General features: G+C 41.8%; 1 protein-coding gene across 1 annotated transcript in view; it reads right to left on the reverse strand.

Annotated features, from left to right (window-relative positions):
- Positions 1-2,157: 2,157 nt before the first annotated feature.
- The window catches only part of LOC145399672 (beta-catenin-like protein 1), a 46,566-nt gene continuing 30,970 nt past the window's right edge, over positions 2,158-17,753 (reverse strand). The window contains exons 8-11 of the mRNA XM_080272214.1: positions 15,895-16,069; positions 11,497-11,682; positions 4,849-5,035; positions 2,158-2,641 (exon numbers count right to left, since the gene is read on the reverse strand). Coding sequence (XP_080128340.1) covers positions 2,544-2,641; positions 4,849-5,035; positions 11,497-11,682; positions 15,895-16,069 — 646 coding nt within the window. The 3' untranslated portion in view covers positions 2,158-2,543. The remainder of the gene's footprint in view (positions 2,642-4,848; positions 5,036-11,496; positions 11,683-15,894; positions 16,070-17,753) is intronic.

A 17,753-nucleotide genomic window follows, 5' to 3' on the forward strand; every position in this document is an offset into this window, starting at 1 on the left:
TATGTTGCCACTGTTGTATCTAGGTACAGTATTTACTTCACTGGAGCTGGTAGTTAAAGAACTCCCCTTAGGATACCCTGCTGTTCTAGGAGGATAAAATCAATACCATGGACACATAATGCCCGTGTTCCAACACACACACACACACACACACACACACACACACACTGGATTCCCCATTTTATTGTGATAGGAGAAACCCTCTCCCCCTCCCTCCCCCTCTTCCACCAGCTCTCCACATCCTACATCACACCACATACCTACATCATACCCTTGCATCATACAGTACTTGTAAACCTCATACCCACCTTGTTGTTTGACCCATCTTGTTCCTGTGTCTCTGTCAATACTGTGTGAATAAAACTTATCTATGCTTCTCCAGTGTTTCGATAACTTGCAAAACCAACCTATAATACAATCATCATCATCATTATCCTTCATATCAAGCTTTTTCCAGACTAACTCAGAGTCTACACTTTGCATATGTTTATAAGTCTTTATAAGTTAATTAAGAACAACTATCTTTCTGATGGATATCTTCCACTTGATATTCGTTACTGATTTCACCTGGCACATCAAAATAACCAACTGCATCATTCACAAGACCCTATAAACTCTTCCATTAGAACCACACATATCTTCATATCTATGTAATACCAAACAAAGTCCACATGCAGTAATCAAAACCACTTTCATCACCTCACACTAAAATATGACATACCTGTACATTCACTCCTAAAGTCATGTAAATTATTCCTCTCCACTGTTCATACTTAAATAAATACATAAATAAACAAGTGAATGAAATATTTCCATGCAAAACAAAGTCCCCTACCGAATGATAACTACACATATGAACTGTGTATACAATGTGGGTATGGTAGTAATATGTGTGTACTGTGTGGACAATACAGGTATGTAAAGCATGTGGCTAACAATCTGTCCGTGCATGTGGAAGTTACAAAGCAGACACGAATGTACAGTAGGTAAGGCTGTTAATTATGACAGTACCCAACCTTGTCTGACCCCCACTTGTGACCTTGACCTTGGAAGTAGATGGCTGGTTGTTGCACGCAACACACCGGCATGGTATGGGGAACAATTGTGCGAAGTCATATCAAAATCTGTCCATGCATGTGGAAGTTACAGACTGGACACGAAGGTATGGCTAATAAGTATGACAGCACCTGACCTTGTTTAAGCCCCAAGTGTGGCCTTGACCTTGGGAATAGATGGCTGGTTGTTGCATGTGACACACCATCATGGTATGGAGAACAACTGTAGGAAGTTATATCAAAATTTGTCCATGCATGTGGAAGTCACACAGTGGACACAAAGTTGCAGACGTGCTGACGAAACCACACAAACCTATATTCCCCGATTGGTTCAACCGGTTGGAGACTAACAAACACCTCACCTATGGGAGACCAATCTTACCCATATACGTGTCCTACCATTCCAGTCAGTCACTTCACTCTTACTGATCTTCACCGTGCATTATGCCACTTCACCATACCCTCTTCCATGGACACCCTTACTATCCTTCTTATCTTCTGTCTAATTTTATTGGGCCCAGGGCAGGCATAAGACCCTGCCCCAAGTCTTTGCAATCTTCTTATGGCCAGATCATTCAAGAGCACTGGCTTACACCACCATTTCTTTTGTTCCACAGGCAACTCAATTGTGATAATTATTTCATAATATAGTCTTGCCAGAGAATGAACAAGTCAAAAATTTCATGCCAGAAGAGACTTCTGCTGTGGGTGCAGCAGCATTAACTCACTGACAGCATACTCTTTTATAACTCATGTCTCTTTATACCTTTCACTTCCTCAACCATTTATCTTTCCTCTCCTGCATTCTCTGCCTTCTCAAAATGCTCACTTCAAAGGTTCAGAGTTTGCAGGTACTGTATGTTGTTTCTGGCACATCATTTGTCAGCCCACAGGTACAGTACCTTCAGTTTACTGAATACCATACAGTCACTGAAAATTGCCAATGGTAAGATGAATACATGTCACAAAATATATAGCATATACATTTAGTTTGATTCAAATGCCTACGCACACTTTTATGATATAACGCTAGAGGCATACATATTATTTCACAAATTTATTTACATACAATAAAATATGTAATCTACTACAGCATATTCCAATGTCTGGTACTTTATTATCATTCCTAGAAACTCTGTAGTGCTCACTCCTCCTCCATGAAACTGGCACACTAAAGTATCATGATCCATTTACACAGTCAACCTTTTTAAAAATTTCAAAACTAAAAAATATACTGTATACCTGCTCACCTACGGTATCTAATGATGTAAAGTCTCAACAACAGTATGTGAAGCCACATGAAACATTAATAAAACTTAGCATCTGTACACTAAAGTTCAATAAATGCCATATGGAAAGTTGCTCCAGTTTCTTATCTAATTATTGAATACTGCTACCTACAGTGTTCACTTCTCCATACGGTCACCAGTGTTTCAACAAATTAGAGTTGTACAATACAACACTCTAAGCTAAAGTAAAACCAGTACTTTAAGTGTTCTGGAACTTGTCAAGTAAGTCAAGTATCCTGTCCTGCTCCTCAGCCTGGGATTCTGAGTTGCTGACATCTCCCAGGTTACTAGCATACTCTGATGGAGAGAAGAACATTAGGTTATCAACAGTGGTACATGTTAATGAGATGATGATGATGATGATGATGATACAATACAGGGTTAAAGTCTGCATATAATTTTTCAAGTATCTTCCCCTGTTACTGCTGTTGTTATCACCCCAGGCTCATTTGGACATGAACCCAGCAAACTGCAAGCCGAAGTAGTCCTTCTGCATCTTTCATCCTCTCAGCATGCCCAAATGACAACAATCTACCCTTTCTCATGTCAACACCAATACATGCAAGTCCTATCCTTCCTCTCAGCTCACCAGTCACAACCCTAGCATCCCCATATCCCCTCCCCTTTCCCTCGGCCTCACATTGAAGGACGCACTACACATTCATCAACTCAACATATCTGCATGCTTGAGCCAATGAATGTCCTTGTCCTTTACTGCCGAGGTCTGTGCCATACAGCAATACACTCCTAACACATGCTGCATACATGGATCCCGTAGAATGGTCGTGGAGCCCTCGCAAGGTTAGGAGACACAACACCTCCCTCAACTTCCTCCAGGCACTCCTACCCTGTCCCACCTCCTGCCCATAACATGTTCCCTAAATAACAAAACCCCTCCACACATTCAAAGAAACTCTCAACAAACATCGATCCTTCCACATCTCTCAATTTCTAAATGCTCTCCTCGACACAAAGCACACAAGAAATCTGCATTATTTCACAGTCTACTCTAATACCACTATATCTCTTAAGCACCCACTTATCACAAACACTGCACGAGATGGAGTGATTTCCCACACCCTTGTGGCAAACTGAACAAGGCCACATTCCCTCTGCTTTGACAGTACCTCCATCCACCCTAAATATCATCATTTTGTTTTATCCACATTTATTCTCAAATCCTTGTGCCTCATTCCGTCTCTCCACTTCCTTAATCTCTCCTCTATCTCCCTTTCATTCTCTGCAGCCAACACCAAGTCATCAGCACACAATATCTCCCTTGGATGTCCATTTCTCAAGTCCCATAAGAGAACTTCAAGTACCATGACAAAATGACAAACAACAAGGGTCTCAAGACTTAGCCCTAATGCATGCCAACATTCAAGGAAAACTCATCACTTATATCTTCATTCACTCTCACATGGGTGTGAACACCCACATACATAGCCATAACTCTTCAAACCAGCCACTCCTCGATCCCAAGCTTTCTCATTCCCCACTTCAACATCTTCGTAACGCGTAAGAACAAGCAAAACAGTGATAGTGAGCAAAAGTAAGACAAAGCAGGAGTTACGAGGACAAGAAGTACCTCACAAGTTCATATTACCCAAACTGACTAGGTAGTATGAATGAAGAAGCCAGATACACAATGCTAAAAGATGAAATTTCTCAACATCTATCTTTTTCACACACAGTGTATGCAGAGAAAAGGAAGTGAACCTCGCCCAGGAAAATGGAAGGGCAAGGAAATTTTACAGGAAATGATGAAACATTCAACTTACCACCAAGTGAGGCCTAACAAAACTTTGTATGTCTTAGCTTTGAACTGTATTATCAAGGAACTGTCATATACAACAGACTCATGTTTTAATGGACCTTGATAGACAGGATACTGGATTTATCAGACACTACGAAGGCCACTGAACTTCCATCGGCTATAACAAACAATGTCAGTTTAATGGGGCGGAAAGGGTTGCAATACGTGTGTTTCCTACCCTTTTAACTCCAACCTGGCCTGAAAATGCTCTCTCTGCACTGTGACTAGTGAGTTGTAATAACAGACTACTATAGGAATACTGTACTGTACTGTATTAAGCATGAATACTGTACTAGGATGTGAAATAAGCTGCAAATGGAAGATATTAATGGCCAGGTTAGTGTAAAATGGATATAGTTTTCATTTTTAGTACAGTACTAGAACATGCTATTGTACTCATCTGTTTTCAACTGTGTGCTTCAAATCCCACTTGGGGGGGGGGGAGCATTGGACACAACGAACTATTGGCTTCATTGGATCAGGCTTCCCCTGAATTAGTCCATTATAGTATGGGTATACTGTACCTCTGCTGGTGGCTGATTCCAGGTACAGCATCAAGAAATTACAGATGAAACTGAGTGGGTGATTGTAAGAGTTAATTACTGTGACCGTGAGTAACTGCCTAAGTAAATGAGAGGGTATGCCAATAACTGAGAGAATATGAGAATGTTCAAAACAAAATTCAAACCTCTCATGATGTTCTTGATTGTTTTGACGGATGCGTTTCGTAGGTTGAGTATTTTGAGGACACGTCGCTTGATGGAGGGCGGGCCCGTAGCACACACATCCAACATAATGTGATCTACCAGCTGCAGCGTAAACAGTCCCCCATCCAGCCGGCGCAGGTACAAATCATCCTCATCCAAATTCTCAGCCTGACGAGGATGAGAGGCATGACAGATTACAATGCAACCTGATAACCATGACACTGGCATCTCTGCCTACAGGGCTGCACAGGATATCATTCAAAGATTACCATCATGTCAAGCAGAACAGCATAAAACTAGGCTGAACCATTTTTTCTAGCCTGATGTGGTAAAACATGAGCCTAAGGAACAAATATGTTACTGCACTGTGCCATGAATACATAGTATACTCTGAGAGTAATGAAATATCATTGACAACAAATGCCTGACTTGACAATTCTCTTTCCATAAAGCGTACAAAAGAGACATGAAGGAGTGATTGAGTAGACAATATTTGAAGCAGGCAAACAAGGTGGAAGGTTATGTACAAGGTATATACAGAAGAAATCTGTGTAGCATGTGACGTGGTGTGTGAAGTGATAAGAAGCTGCAAAGTCAAGAAAAGAACAGTGTGGTAGAATGAAGAGATGAAACAAGCTGTGGAAAAAGTGAGCATATAGTGATTGGATGGGTAGCAGAGAAATGGAGGATATGGAGACATGGAAAAGAGTTGTACACCAAGAAGAAGAGAGGGGTGAAAAGGCTAGTAAGAAAGAGTAAGAAAAAAGTGGATGAGGAGTTTGGAAGAAATCTTGAGTGCAAACTGGATGGAATGTATGTAACAGCTTTTAAAGGAGGTCAGGAAAGTAAGACAGGGTGATCACAAAGGTGGCAGAGGGGTGGGAGATAAATAATTACAAAACGCTGGTGGAGAAGAGAGAAGGTGAACAGATGGAGACCATTTTATGAAGGTGTTGAATAGAAGGACAAAAGCAATGCAAGAATATGTGGCAGGGGAATGGCTGGGAGAAGAAAAGAAGTGAAAAGTGAAGAAGAGATCAGCAGGAAGGAAGTGTGTGAGGCACTAAAGAAAGTCAAGCTGAGGAAAGCCTTAGGAGTTGGAGTGTAGAGCAAAATGCTGGACACAGTGACTGAAGGAAAATGAAAGATATGTAAACTGGCCTGGGAGGAAGACAGAGTTCCAAAGGATTAGTGGTCAAGCTTCACCTTCATACGTTAGAGCTGGTATCACAATACTGTCATAAAGCAACTTTTCTACTTCCATGCTCATTTCCCCCTTCCTTACCACTGCTTTCAAAGAACCAGCAACCTCTCTTCCTTGTTGAGCCCTTTCAAGCACTTCATCCTCCAAACTTCAATCCTTACTCATCACACTACCCAAGTAAAGTGCTGTACTTTAATGCATGTACATTTTCCATTTCCTCATCATCCAACATCACTGTGCATCCAGTGACTTCATTTCTCTCGAAGATCATAACCTTATTCTTCGCTACATTCACCTTTAGATTCCACTTCTTACACAGTCTTCCAAACTCATTCACTAAGCCTTGCAGTTCCCTTCCGTCTTCACATAACAATACAGTATCACCTGCAAACAACAGTACTGTACAGGGAGTTTACAAACACTGCCCTCTCTCATTCAAGCCGCTCCAATATTCACTGCCCTACCTTGTATCTCTTGTATAACCCCATCCATATACAGAATGAACAACCATGGAGACATAACACATTCCTGTTTCAATCCAACATTCAAATATATAAATGAAATCAGTTCCCTATCCACACGCACTGCAGCCTTAGCCCCCTCGTACATACTCTTCACGGCATTCAACAATTTTCCATTTATTCAATATATTCTTAATATTTTTCACATTCCTTGTCTATTCACCCTGTCATATGCTTCCTCCAAATCCATGAAGGCAGCATACAACGTCTTTCCCTTCTCTAGATATTTTTCCACTAAAGACCTATGAATGAATATCTGATTTGTGCAACCTCTTCCCTTCCTGAAACCTCTCTGTTCTTCACCAACTAACTCCTTTGGTAGTTCCCTAACTCTATCAATAAGTATCCTACCATACACTTACCCTATTACACTAAGAAGACAAATGCCCTATGATTGCCGCACACTCCTTTTTCCCCTTTTCCTTTGTGCTGGGGAATAATTATACCCGATTTCCAATACCTGTACTCCTGGACTTTACCTTCCTCCCAGGCTAATCTTCACATCTTCTGTATCCTTTCTACTACTACCTCTCCCCCATGCTTCAGTATTTCACCACACACTCCATCAATTCCTGGAGTTTTCCCCACCTTGACTTTCTTCATTGCTTCCACTACTTCCATCCTACTGATTTCTTTCTCTCTTCCCACCTCCCTCCTTCTCCCAGTCATTCCCCAGCCACTTACCCTCATATATACATACGCAACGACTTATCTTGCTCTCGTGTTCCTGAACTTGATTCTTCTGAATTCTCCACTCTCTGGCTTCGGCTTTCCTGTCATTCTCTGACTAAATATATCTGTGCTGTTTACTTATCCCCTAATTCTACTGACTATCAAAAATTCTTCGACTATCTTACTTCTACGATGGAACACATTCTGTCCATTTCTCCTTTCTCTGAAATCTCCATTCTTGGAGATTTCAATGTTCACCACCACCTTTGGCTCTCCTCTCCTTTCACGGATCCACCTGGTGAACAAGCCTACATCTTTTCTATCCTTAATGACCTAGAGCAGCTTGTACAGCACCCTACCCGTATCCCTGACCGCCTTGAGAGAGCTCCAACATACTTGACCTCTTCCTCACAACTAATCCTTCTGCTTACTCTGTTAATCTTTTCTCTCCGTTGGGCTCCTCCGATCACAACCTTATTACCTTAACCTGTCCTATCGCTCCAGTACGGCCTGCGGACCCTCCAGGGAAACGTCGTCTCTGGCATTTTGGAGCTGCGGACTGGGAGGCCCTCAGGCAGTACTTCTTTGATTTTCCCTGGAATGATTATTGCTTCCATGGCCGTGAGCCATCTGAGTGTGCCTTGCGCATTACGGAGGTTATTCTCTCGGGCATGGAAGCATACATTCCTTTCTCATATCCTTTGACTAACGCAAGAAAGCCTTGGTTTAATCACGCTTGTTCTAATGCTGTCCGCAACAAGGAGAAGGCCTACAAAAGGTGCCGGAGCCAACCCACCCCTGAATCACATAATCTTTACGTTTCTGCCCGGAATCGTGCTAAGTCTGTTCTTCGCTCTACTAAAAATAATTTCATCCATACTAAATGCTCTCAACTCTCCAACTCGAATTCTTCGCTCCTTCTGGCACCTTGCCAAAAAATCTTTCTAACAACTTTACCTCATCATCCTTCCCTCCTCTTTTCTACTCTGATGGTTCTGTAGCTGTTTCTTCTACTGATAAAGCAGATCTCTTCGCACAGACTTTCTCCTCCAATTCCACCTTAGACGATTCCGGTGCTGTTCCTCCATCACTTCCCCCCTCTGACTTCCTCATGGCTGACATTAAAATTTCTTCAGTTGATGTATTTTCTGCCATTACTGGCCTCAGTACTAACAAGGCATATGGGCCTGATGGAGTCCCTCCTGTTGTTCTCAAAAACTGTGCTTCTGTGCTTACACCCTGCCTAGGCAAACTATTTCGCCTTTGTCTGTCAACTTGTACCTTTCCTTCTTGCTGGAAGTTTGCTCTCATTCAGCCAGTCCCAAAGAAGGGTGACCACTCCCAACCCTCCAACTATCGTCCAATTGCTTTAACGTCCTGTATTTCAAAAGTTTTCGAGTCAATTCTTAATAAAAAAATTTTAAGGCATCTTTCCTATCACAACCTTCTTTCCGATCGTCAGTATGGGTTCCGTCAGGGACGCTCCACTGGCGATCTTCTCCTACCTTTCAGACTCCTGGTCATCCTCCTTTCGGGACTTTGGCGAAAGCTTTGCCATTGCACTTGACATCTCAAAGGCTTTCGATCGAGTCTGGCATAAATCTTTAATTTCCAAACTGCCCTCCTACGGTTTCTATCCTTCTATCTGTGCCTTCATCGCTAGCTTCCTTTCTGGTCGTTCTATAGCCGCTGTCAGACGGCCATCGTTCTTCTCCTAGATCTATCAACAGTGGTGTTCCTCAGGGCTCTGTCCTATCACCAACTCTCTTCCTTTTATTCATCAATGATCTTCTAAGCTGTACATCTAACCCTATCCACTCATCGCTGATGACTCCACCCCTTCATCTTTCCATTCGGTTCCCCGCAACGCCCATCTCAACAGTTACTTCAAGAAACAAGGGATGAGGCTATGGCACACCTAATGTCTGACTTGGCTCATATCTCTGACTGGGGTAAAAATAATATGGTTGTCTTTAATGCATCTAAGACTCAGTTCTTACACCTATCAACCCGACAAAATCTTCCACAGGTATACCCACTAATGTTTAATAATATTCAGATTAATCCTGCATCATCCTTGAACATGCTTGGGGTTTCATTTACTCGGGACTTATCTTGGAAAGATCATATTACATCTCTTGTAAAATCTGCTTCCAAGAGATTGGGTGTGCTAAGCCGACTCCGCTCTTTCTTTACCCCTGCACAATTGTTGACTCTGTACAGGGGTTTGATCCTTACCCCTGTGTGGAGTACAACTCTCATGTGTGGGGAGGCTCCCCACATACAGCTCTTCTCAATAGGGTGGAGTCAAAGGCTTTTCGTCTCATTAACTCTCCTCCTCTTACTGACTCCCTTCAACCTCTGTCTCTTCGCCGCACTGTTGCATCTTTATCTCTTTTCTATCGCTACTTTAATGGTCACTGCTCCTCTGAACTGTCTGCTTGCATTCCTCCACCTCTACGACGGGCGCGTAGCACCCGTCTGGCAGCAAACTCTCATCCCTTTTCTGTCCAACTCTCTAATGCAAGAGTTAACCGTTACTCCCAGTCTTTCATTTATGCAACAGGTCAGCTCTGGAACTGTCTCCCTCTGTCTGTATTTCCTCCTGCCTATGATCTCCAGTCTTTCAAACGTAGTGTGTCCAGGCATCTCAAAATGATCGGATCTTGAATTTGGCTCTCTATTGTATTTTGTTTTTCTCTTGGAGGGAACTGTTACTGCGGGCTCATGGCCTTTGGTTCCTTCTTCCTCGCATTAAAAAAAAAAAAAAAAAAAAAAAAAAAATATCACTTTTAATCTCAATGTTTAATTGTTCCTGAAAGTGTTCACTCCATCTGCTCACTTCTTTTCCCTTCTCCACAAGCAATCTACCATTTTTATCTTTCACTCCCCAACTACAGTAACTCCTTCATCATCCTGTCTTACACCTCTTTCTAGAACATTTTCTTACATTCCCTCCACTTTACACTCAAATTCCTTCCAAATTCCTCATCCACTGTCGTCTTACTCTCTCTTACTAATCTTTTCACATCTCTCTTCCTCTCTAAATATACCTCTCTCTTCCATCTCTCAACTTCCTCCATGCCACTGCTTCCCATCCGTTCACTATATGCTTTCTTCTTTTATGCCATAGCTTGTCCCACCTCTTCATTCAGCCATGCTGCTCCTTGAACCCCCTTTTGTCTTCACCCCACACACCACCTTACATGCGGCACAGATTTCTTCTGTGAATATCTTGCACACATCTTCCATCTCCCCTACAGTATCTGCTCCAAATCATATTTACCCAATTGCTCCTCCACTTCTCTCTTATATTCTGCCTTTTTTCCATTCTCTTGAAACCTCTGCCCTCTTTGTATGGACTACTTCTTCCTGTCCTTCCCTCCTTCTATTGTCCCACTGCATTTGAACCTTGACTTTTGCCACCACCACATAATGGTTGGAAAGTCCACTCCCCCAACCTCTGTATGCTCTTGCATCCATTACACACCTTCTCATTCTGTCATCAACACACACATAATCAATCATTGCCTTCCATTCATTCAGTTCACCGCCCTCCCTTCCCATTACTCGCCACATATACCTGTGGATCACTTTGTGTTTAAAGAAGGTATTGGGTATCACCAACCCCCTCCCTGCACAAATGTCCACTATAGCACTGTTATTTCATCCATTTCTGCAGGCACACCCCACTCACCAACAACTCAATCCACTATCACATTCACCACTTTTCCATTCATATCTCCAATCAAAAACAATCTCGCATTCCTTTCAAGCTTTTCCATGCACGCTTCTTTCACTCTATTTGCACGATCTTGTGTTGGTGCATACGCACACAATCGTCCACATTTGTAGTCCTAGTTTCAATCTTACCCACATAATCCTTGAGCTAAATGATCCATACTCTCTTATATTCTCCTTTCATCTCTTGCACACAACAATACATACTCCTTCTTTTGCCCTCTCATTCTCACCTACTCCCGCACACCCCATCCATACTCCCACACTCTCACCTCTTCCATTTAGTTTCAGTTATTTCACTTATGTCCACTTTTCCATCCTTTAGCACCTGGACAATCTCTCTCTCTTCTCACCTCATCATTTGTACCCCTTACGTTCCATGTCACAATCCATACCATGTCCTTTGTTCGATCCTAAGTCATCACCTGGAGAGAAAAAAAAAAAAGGGGGGGGGGGGGCTCTAGTATAACATTACCAAAAGTGTATCTTACCTTAGCTTGTTCCTCAAGGGCATAGTTTGTAGCTAGGACTTTTTCCAGATACTTGAAGTGCAACTCAAGGAGGCGGTCAACTTTCTCATGGTCATTTTCAGTGAACTTGTTGATGAGGCGTGTGCGCTGGTTAGGTCGGCAGTTGCGCAGCAGTGACACTATGATTGACACCACGTGCTCCTCGTGCTGATACATGAGTACATTGCTAACTACACCACTTTAAAGGCTGCATATCAATATATAGATACAGAATACTGTACTCTAGCAGATCACTATTTGATCAAGATATAAATTCTAAAATATTATAGTTACAGTATTACCCTGTCAATGCTTTTCTGACTATTTCACTATGATAACTTTTTTGTTTAATGGTGACTATCAACAATCAGTTCTATTCAGACTAGATAGAGAGTTCAGACTCCAATGATTCCTTCACTAGGGTGAAAATTTCTCATATCTGCTCTGGCTACTGCTATATAAATTCAAGCAGCTTAGTTAACACCTCTATAACTAAACAATCAGGGATGTCCTCCAAAAATCACAATATATTACAGCCAATACAATAAACTAGGGGGAATCGGCAAATTCAATTCATAACGATGTTCATTAATTAGATTTTTTTTTTCTGTAATACCATATGTGGTGAACTTAATAGCAAATGACACCAACATTAACCCCTTAACTGCAACGTTCCTTTTAAAAGGACCTATCGACAGACTGCGGCGTTCCTTATAAAATCCACAGTTCTGTTTCAAAAGTCGCGCTCTGTATTCTTCCACGAGAGACCTTTATGTATTCATCTCCCCATGCTTGGGGTTGCCAATTCATCATTTTAACTTCCCACTGACCACATTGTTCAGACAAAGGAGGCTAGTTTGGTTCCAGAAGTCATGGCGTCATGAGGTGGTCCGCCACGTTTACCCCTACCCTCCACCTCATATGGTGTGGGCAAGAACAAAGGTGCTACAGTCTATAAGGGACAGAAACGAAAATATACAGTACTCCTGCTAGTGAAAGTGATACGAGTGACTCGAGTGTTGAATATATCCCAAAAGAAAAGAAAAAAAGTACCAAGCAAGCAACACCACGCTCGAAACAGAGACCACCCCCCACATATGTTACACCCTCAAAGTTTCAGGGCTTCTGTTTGGTCTGGATGAAACTAACAAGGAATTAAGTGACTTTAGTGATGATAATGATCCAGAAGAATGGTTGAGTGATGGGGATGAAGATTTAGCTCGTGATCTTCCAAGTGCAGGTGAGGAAACTGAGGTGGAGGAAAAATGCACTGCTATAATGCATGCCACTACTGTGACCTTAACTATCTCCTCCACACACCACACAACCACAACCATCCACCAACTCATCTTTTGACTTACCAAGATGCCCATTAACAGCAAGCACCAGCATCATCATCATCCCAACCAGCACCATCATCATTGAAGTGAGACTCACCACCACCTCCCAGCTCCCCTACTGCCGCCCCACCACAACCACCACCACCACCTCCCAGCTCCCCGCGGCTGCCTCACCACAGCCACCACCACCTCCTACATTTACCTAGACTGATGGACATGATTTTGTTCCTGACTACCACCACTTTGACGCCAGTAACAGTGGGGTTACTGATGAATGGCAACACTTCTTGAATGCCCCAGAGATTGCTTACTTTGAGGTATTTATTTCAGACGACATAACCGACCTTATCTGTACCTAGACAAACTTGTATTACCAGTTTGTCGCTGGGCAACAAGTGCTCAGTCCCAGGTCATGTGTCAACAGGTGGGCAAATGTAGTGAAAGACAAGCTGATGTCTTGGCATTACTCATGCTTATGCCACACTGCAAAAAGCAAGTGCTCAGTGACTATTAGAAAAACGATGCCCTAATCCCTACACCTGTGTTTGGAAAATACATGCCACGTGACTGATTCTTGGTGCTACTTCATTTCCTGCACTTTGCAGACAAAAGGCATCCCTCCAACACACACCATCTGTGGAAGATATGTGACCTCATCATGCTGCTGAAGGGGAAGTACATGAAGTACTTTGTCCCCTTCCAGAAGATAGTCATCAATGAATCATTTGCACTGTCCGGAGGTCGACTAGTCTTCAAACAGTACATTCCACCGAAGCAGCAACACTTTGGTATAAAGCTACTTACGATGTGTGACTGTCACACAGAATATGTTTTGGACATGATGGTATACACAGCTACAGACATAGATATACCATGTATTGATCCTCTTGGGGTGTCTGCTGCTGTCATAAAAAAACTCATGGACAGGCACCTCGGTCAAGGTCACATCCTGTATACTGACAACTGGTATACCAGCCCTTCCTTGGCACAATTCCTCCACTCCAACATAACTGGTTCCTGTGGCACTCTACAGAGGACTTGTAAGTTTGTGCATTGTTTTGCACCTTCTGCAGGACAAGGAAGTGTGCAACTGTCTAAGTCAAACAGTATTTTGGCAATTGGTTGGCAGGACAAGAGGGATGTCACTGCGATGACAACAGTACACCGTCGAAAAATGGTAGACGATGATAAAGTTGACCATTGTACTGGAAAAAAAATACAGAAGCCAGATGCAGTCTTAGATTACAATCTGAATATGAACTCATTTGAGAGCTGCGTAATGTAGAATGTGTCAGGAAGTTGGTACGATGATACATAAAGCTGTTCCTGCATCTTATTGATATCACACTTCTCAACGCGTACAACTTGTACCTCCTTCGTTCACAAAAGAAACTAAAGTTTCATGAATTTTCATACAATGTTGTGTTCCAGCTTCTGGAAAAGCATGGGAAACTACAAACATCAGAAAGATGACGAAGATATTCTGCTCTGCCTGACACGTTGAATGCAAAGGAGTACTTGCAACATCACTACCTGGCACTTACAACAACAACAGAAGCAGGAAAAAGAAGACAGATTTTGTGCCATGTTTGCATGAACACCAGCAGGCATGAACAAGTACGCATGAAAGTGACAACATGGTGCCCAGAGTGTCAGGCTGGCTTATGTATGGGAGACTGCAACCACGACGTTCAAACACTCGTCAACTTCTAGGAACGTTGTTAATAAAATATAAATAAGTGAAAGAACCATATTGTAAGTGTAAGTGAACGAAATATTTGGAAAATGAAAGTGTATGGCGTAAGCTACATGAGTATATTTTGTGTTTAGCATTACAGTATCTATTATTACTAACTAGTTTTTCACTGTTCAATTATACTGCAGTGCTAAGTAACACATACACCACAGTGCAAACCTAAGTGATGTGAAATAAGTGAAAGAAACAAATTGTAAGAGTAAGTGAATGACATATTTGGAAAATGAAAGTATCTGGTGTAAGCTATGTGAATATATTTTGTTGAGTTTAGCATTATTACTGACTAGTTTTTCACTGTTCAATATAATGATACTGCAGTGCTAAGTGACATATACACCATATTGCAAACCTAAGTGATGCATATAGTGGTGCGTGGTAGTGAAGTGAAGGGTGGTGGGTGACAGTGGGGGTGGCTGTGGTGACAGACAGCTACAGCGACACACAAAAACACCAAAAACAACGTTGTTTCCACTTATCTCTACAGCAACGTAGGAGCATCTAGACATTCACTAAGTGCTAATAAGTAAGTAGAAAGGTTTAGCTTTCTTGTGCATGTATTACTATTTATTTTTCCTTATGTATTAATTTGAAAATTAGTGAGCCGATAATGGGTGATTTTTGGGTTGACTGCCGCACCAGCAGCATCACAATTGCCACCTTAACTGCGGTCATGGGGATTAAGGGTGCCTTATACCCAAGACTTAGTGTATTAATATCAAACTGATCTAGTGATGTGGAGGTAGATCAGAGAAGAAAGATTCCTACCTGGACTTAACAAATTGCAGTTTACTGTATATTATTTATACCCCCCTATGAGCACAGATTAATAAACATCTACAACTAGATACACTAAGCTAAAAAGGCAGAATATACTGCAGTTAAGCTACAGAACTCTGTAAAACAGTTCATTTTTATGCATGGATGGATAAAGGTGTCTCAGAATATAAGAAGTATACAAAACAGTTCAGTAAAAATTTGAAATACAGTATATGCCATTTCTTTGTTGTATCAGATGCATGCCACACAACTATTATACTGTATCATTACAGAACTGTAATTGTAACAACTTCACCGCAATGGACAACATTTTTATCTTACAGTAGCTACCACTCAATGCTTTCATACAAACCATAAAAACCTCCATAATGAAGAATTAGAACCTATCTCTAATCACCTCATTAGTATGATAGCATCTTCATTTATTTTTTTCTTGCTACTCCCAAACACTTTTATTGTACTTAGCTAATAAGATAATCAATGTAGTGTAGGGCTTGAGTTACCAACCTGATCTTTAGTAAGTCCTTTCTTTCCATGCTTGGCTGGCGTTTTCATGAAGAGTGGAAAAATTGTTCGAAGCCCCAGAATTTCTACAAACTTGTTGCAGTTGTCACTACCTTCCATTCCTGTTAGGGCATGGTCCAAAACTCGCAGTGCTCCATTACGAGACAATTTCTTCTCCCTGAGGTACACCAATGCAGAAGTATGATCAATGTTTAACTTAAAATGTGTGACATCCCACTCGATAAATACAGGTACTGTACCTGTTCAAGTATACCTGAGCAGGAAAAAAAAAAAAAATATGAGGAGACAGTGAAATACAGATACTGTATAAAAAAACGAAACCCAGAAAGTGGATCCAGTATCAGAGGTCCCCCCCCCAAATAATCAGGGGAGTAAATTAAATACATGAACAATACAACACACACTATCTACCTATCTATCCACAGCCAGCCGCCATTATCCTGTAAGGGGTGGCCATTTGTCTTTGAGTTAGTTATTTTATGGGGAGGGGCACTAACCCTTCACCAAACCCACTTTCTGATATGTAGGGAACACGTGTGGTTTCATGATATGGTTACCACCCTGCACTGTAAAAAGTATCCTGGCTTACAGGAAACAATCAGGCTTGTCACTCAATGTAAGGCAACCTGAAAAGGAAAAAAAAACAATAAAAGGTGATATAGGAAGGGAGGAGGACAGACACAGTAAAAGAATGATAAAGATGAAGGAAGAAGTAGGCAGCGCTACAACACACACACACACACACACACACACACACACACACACACACACACACACACACACACACACACACACACACACACACACTGAAGGAAGAAGTAGGCAGTGCTACAACACACACACACACTGAAGGAAGAAGTAGGCAGTGCTATAACACACACACACACACACACACACACACACACACACACACACACACACACACACACACACACACACACACACTGAAGGAAGAAGTAGGCAATGCTACAACACACACACACACTGAAGGAAGAAGTAGGCAGTGCTACAACACACAAACACACACACACACACACACACACACATTCTTAAAAAAAAAGTGAGGGAAACACACACACCTACCTAGTTTTGTAGTGCTGAGATAGTGCTGTACTTTTTGTGATTTTAAATAAGGCTGGGTAGTCAAGCCCATAAAAACCTGGGCCGGTGAAAGAACCATGGATGGTCAAATACAGAAGTTGATGTGATACCAGGGCATCAACATGGACTCCATGAGAAGTACGGTACCTAAATCCAGGCCGTGGGATAATACGGTAGCTTAGAGAGAAAACTGTGAGTATAGAAATTTCTGATGATTTAGAAGGATTTGAAGGCTTTAGACAAGAACAGAACACTGAAAATGTGTTTAAGATGCTATTTATGAAAACTGAATTAATGGAGAGTCGGCAGAAAGAAGTTACGGCTGAGAGGGAAACAGAAAACTTGAGAAAGGTGACATCAGCTTGATGGTACTAACAGAAAATAAGATAACTGCAAATGAAGAAACCAAAAAACTGGAGAGAGAAAATGATGAGTTGAAGAAGCAACTGAAGGACGATATGGAAATGGTAAGTATTGTGGTTGCAGCAACAAAGGAGGAAAAACAAATTCAAGCAGAGTGATAGAATGACGAAGTATGAATTTGCAAGCCTCAGAAAAATGACAGAAGGGCAAGAGCAGAAAAATAAAAAATAAAATTAAATGTGTAATAGTGGATTCGAAGATCGTTCCGTTACGTTTTGCTTTTGAAGGTTCCAACATGGGTGTATGCGTCGGCCTTGATCACCTAATGGTGGCTCTCCATGCTGTTTGATCAATCCCTTAACCCTAAGGTCACACTT

The sequence above is a fragment of the Coenobita brevimanus genome, chromosome 50 (genome assembly GCF_032717465.1).
Source record: "Coenobita brevimanus isolate Jiangsu-jjx chromosome 50, ASM3271746v2, whole genome shotgun sequence".
Taxonomy (NCBI): domain Eukaryota; kingdom Metazoa; phylum Arthropoda; class Malacostraca; order Decapoda; family Coenobitidae; genus Coenobita; species Coenobita brevimanus.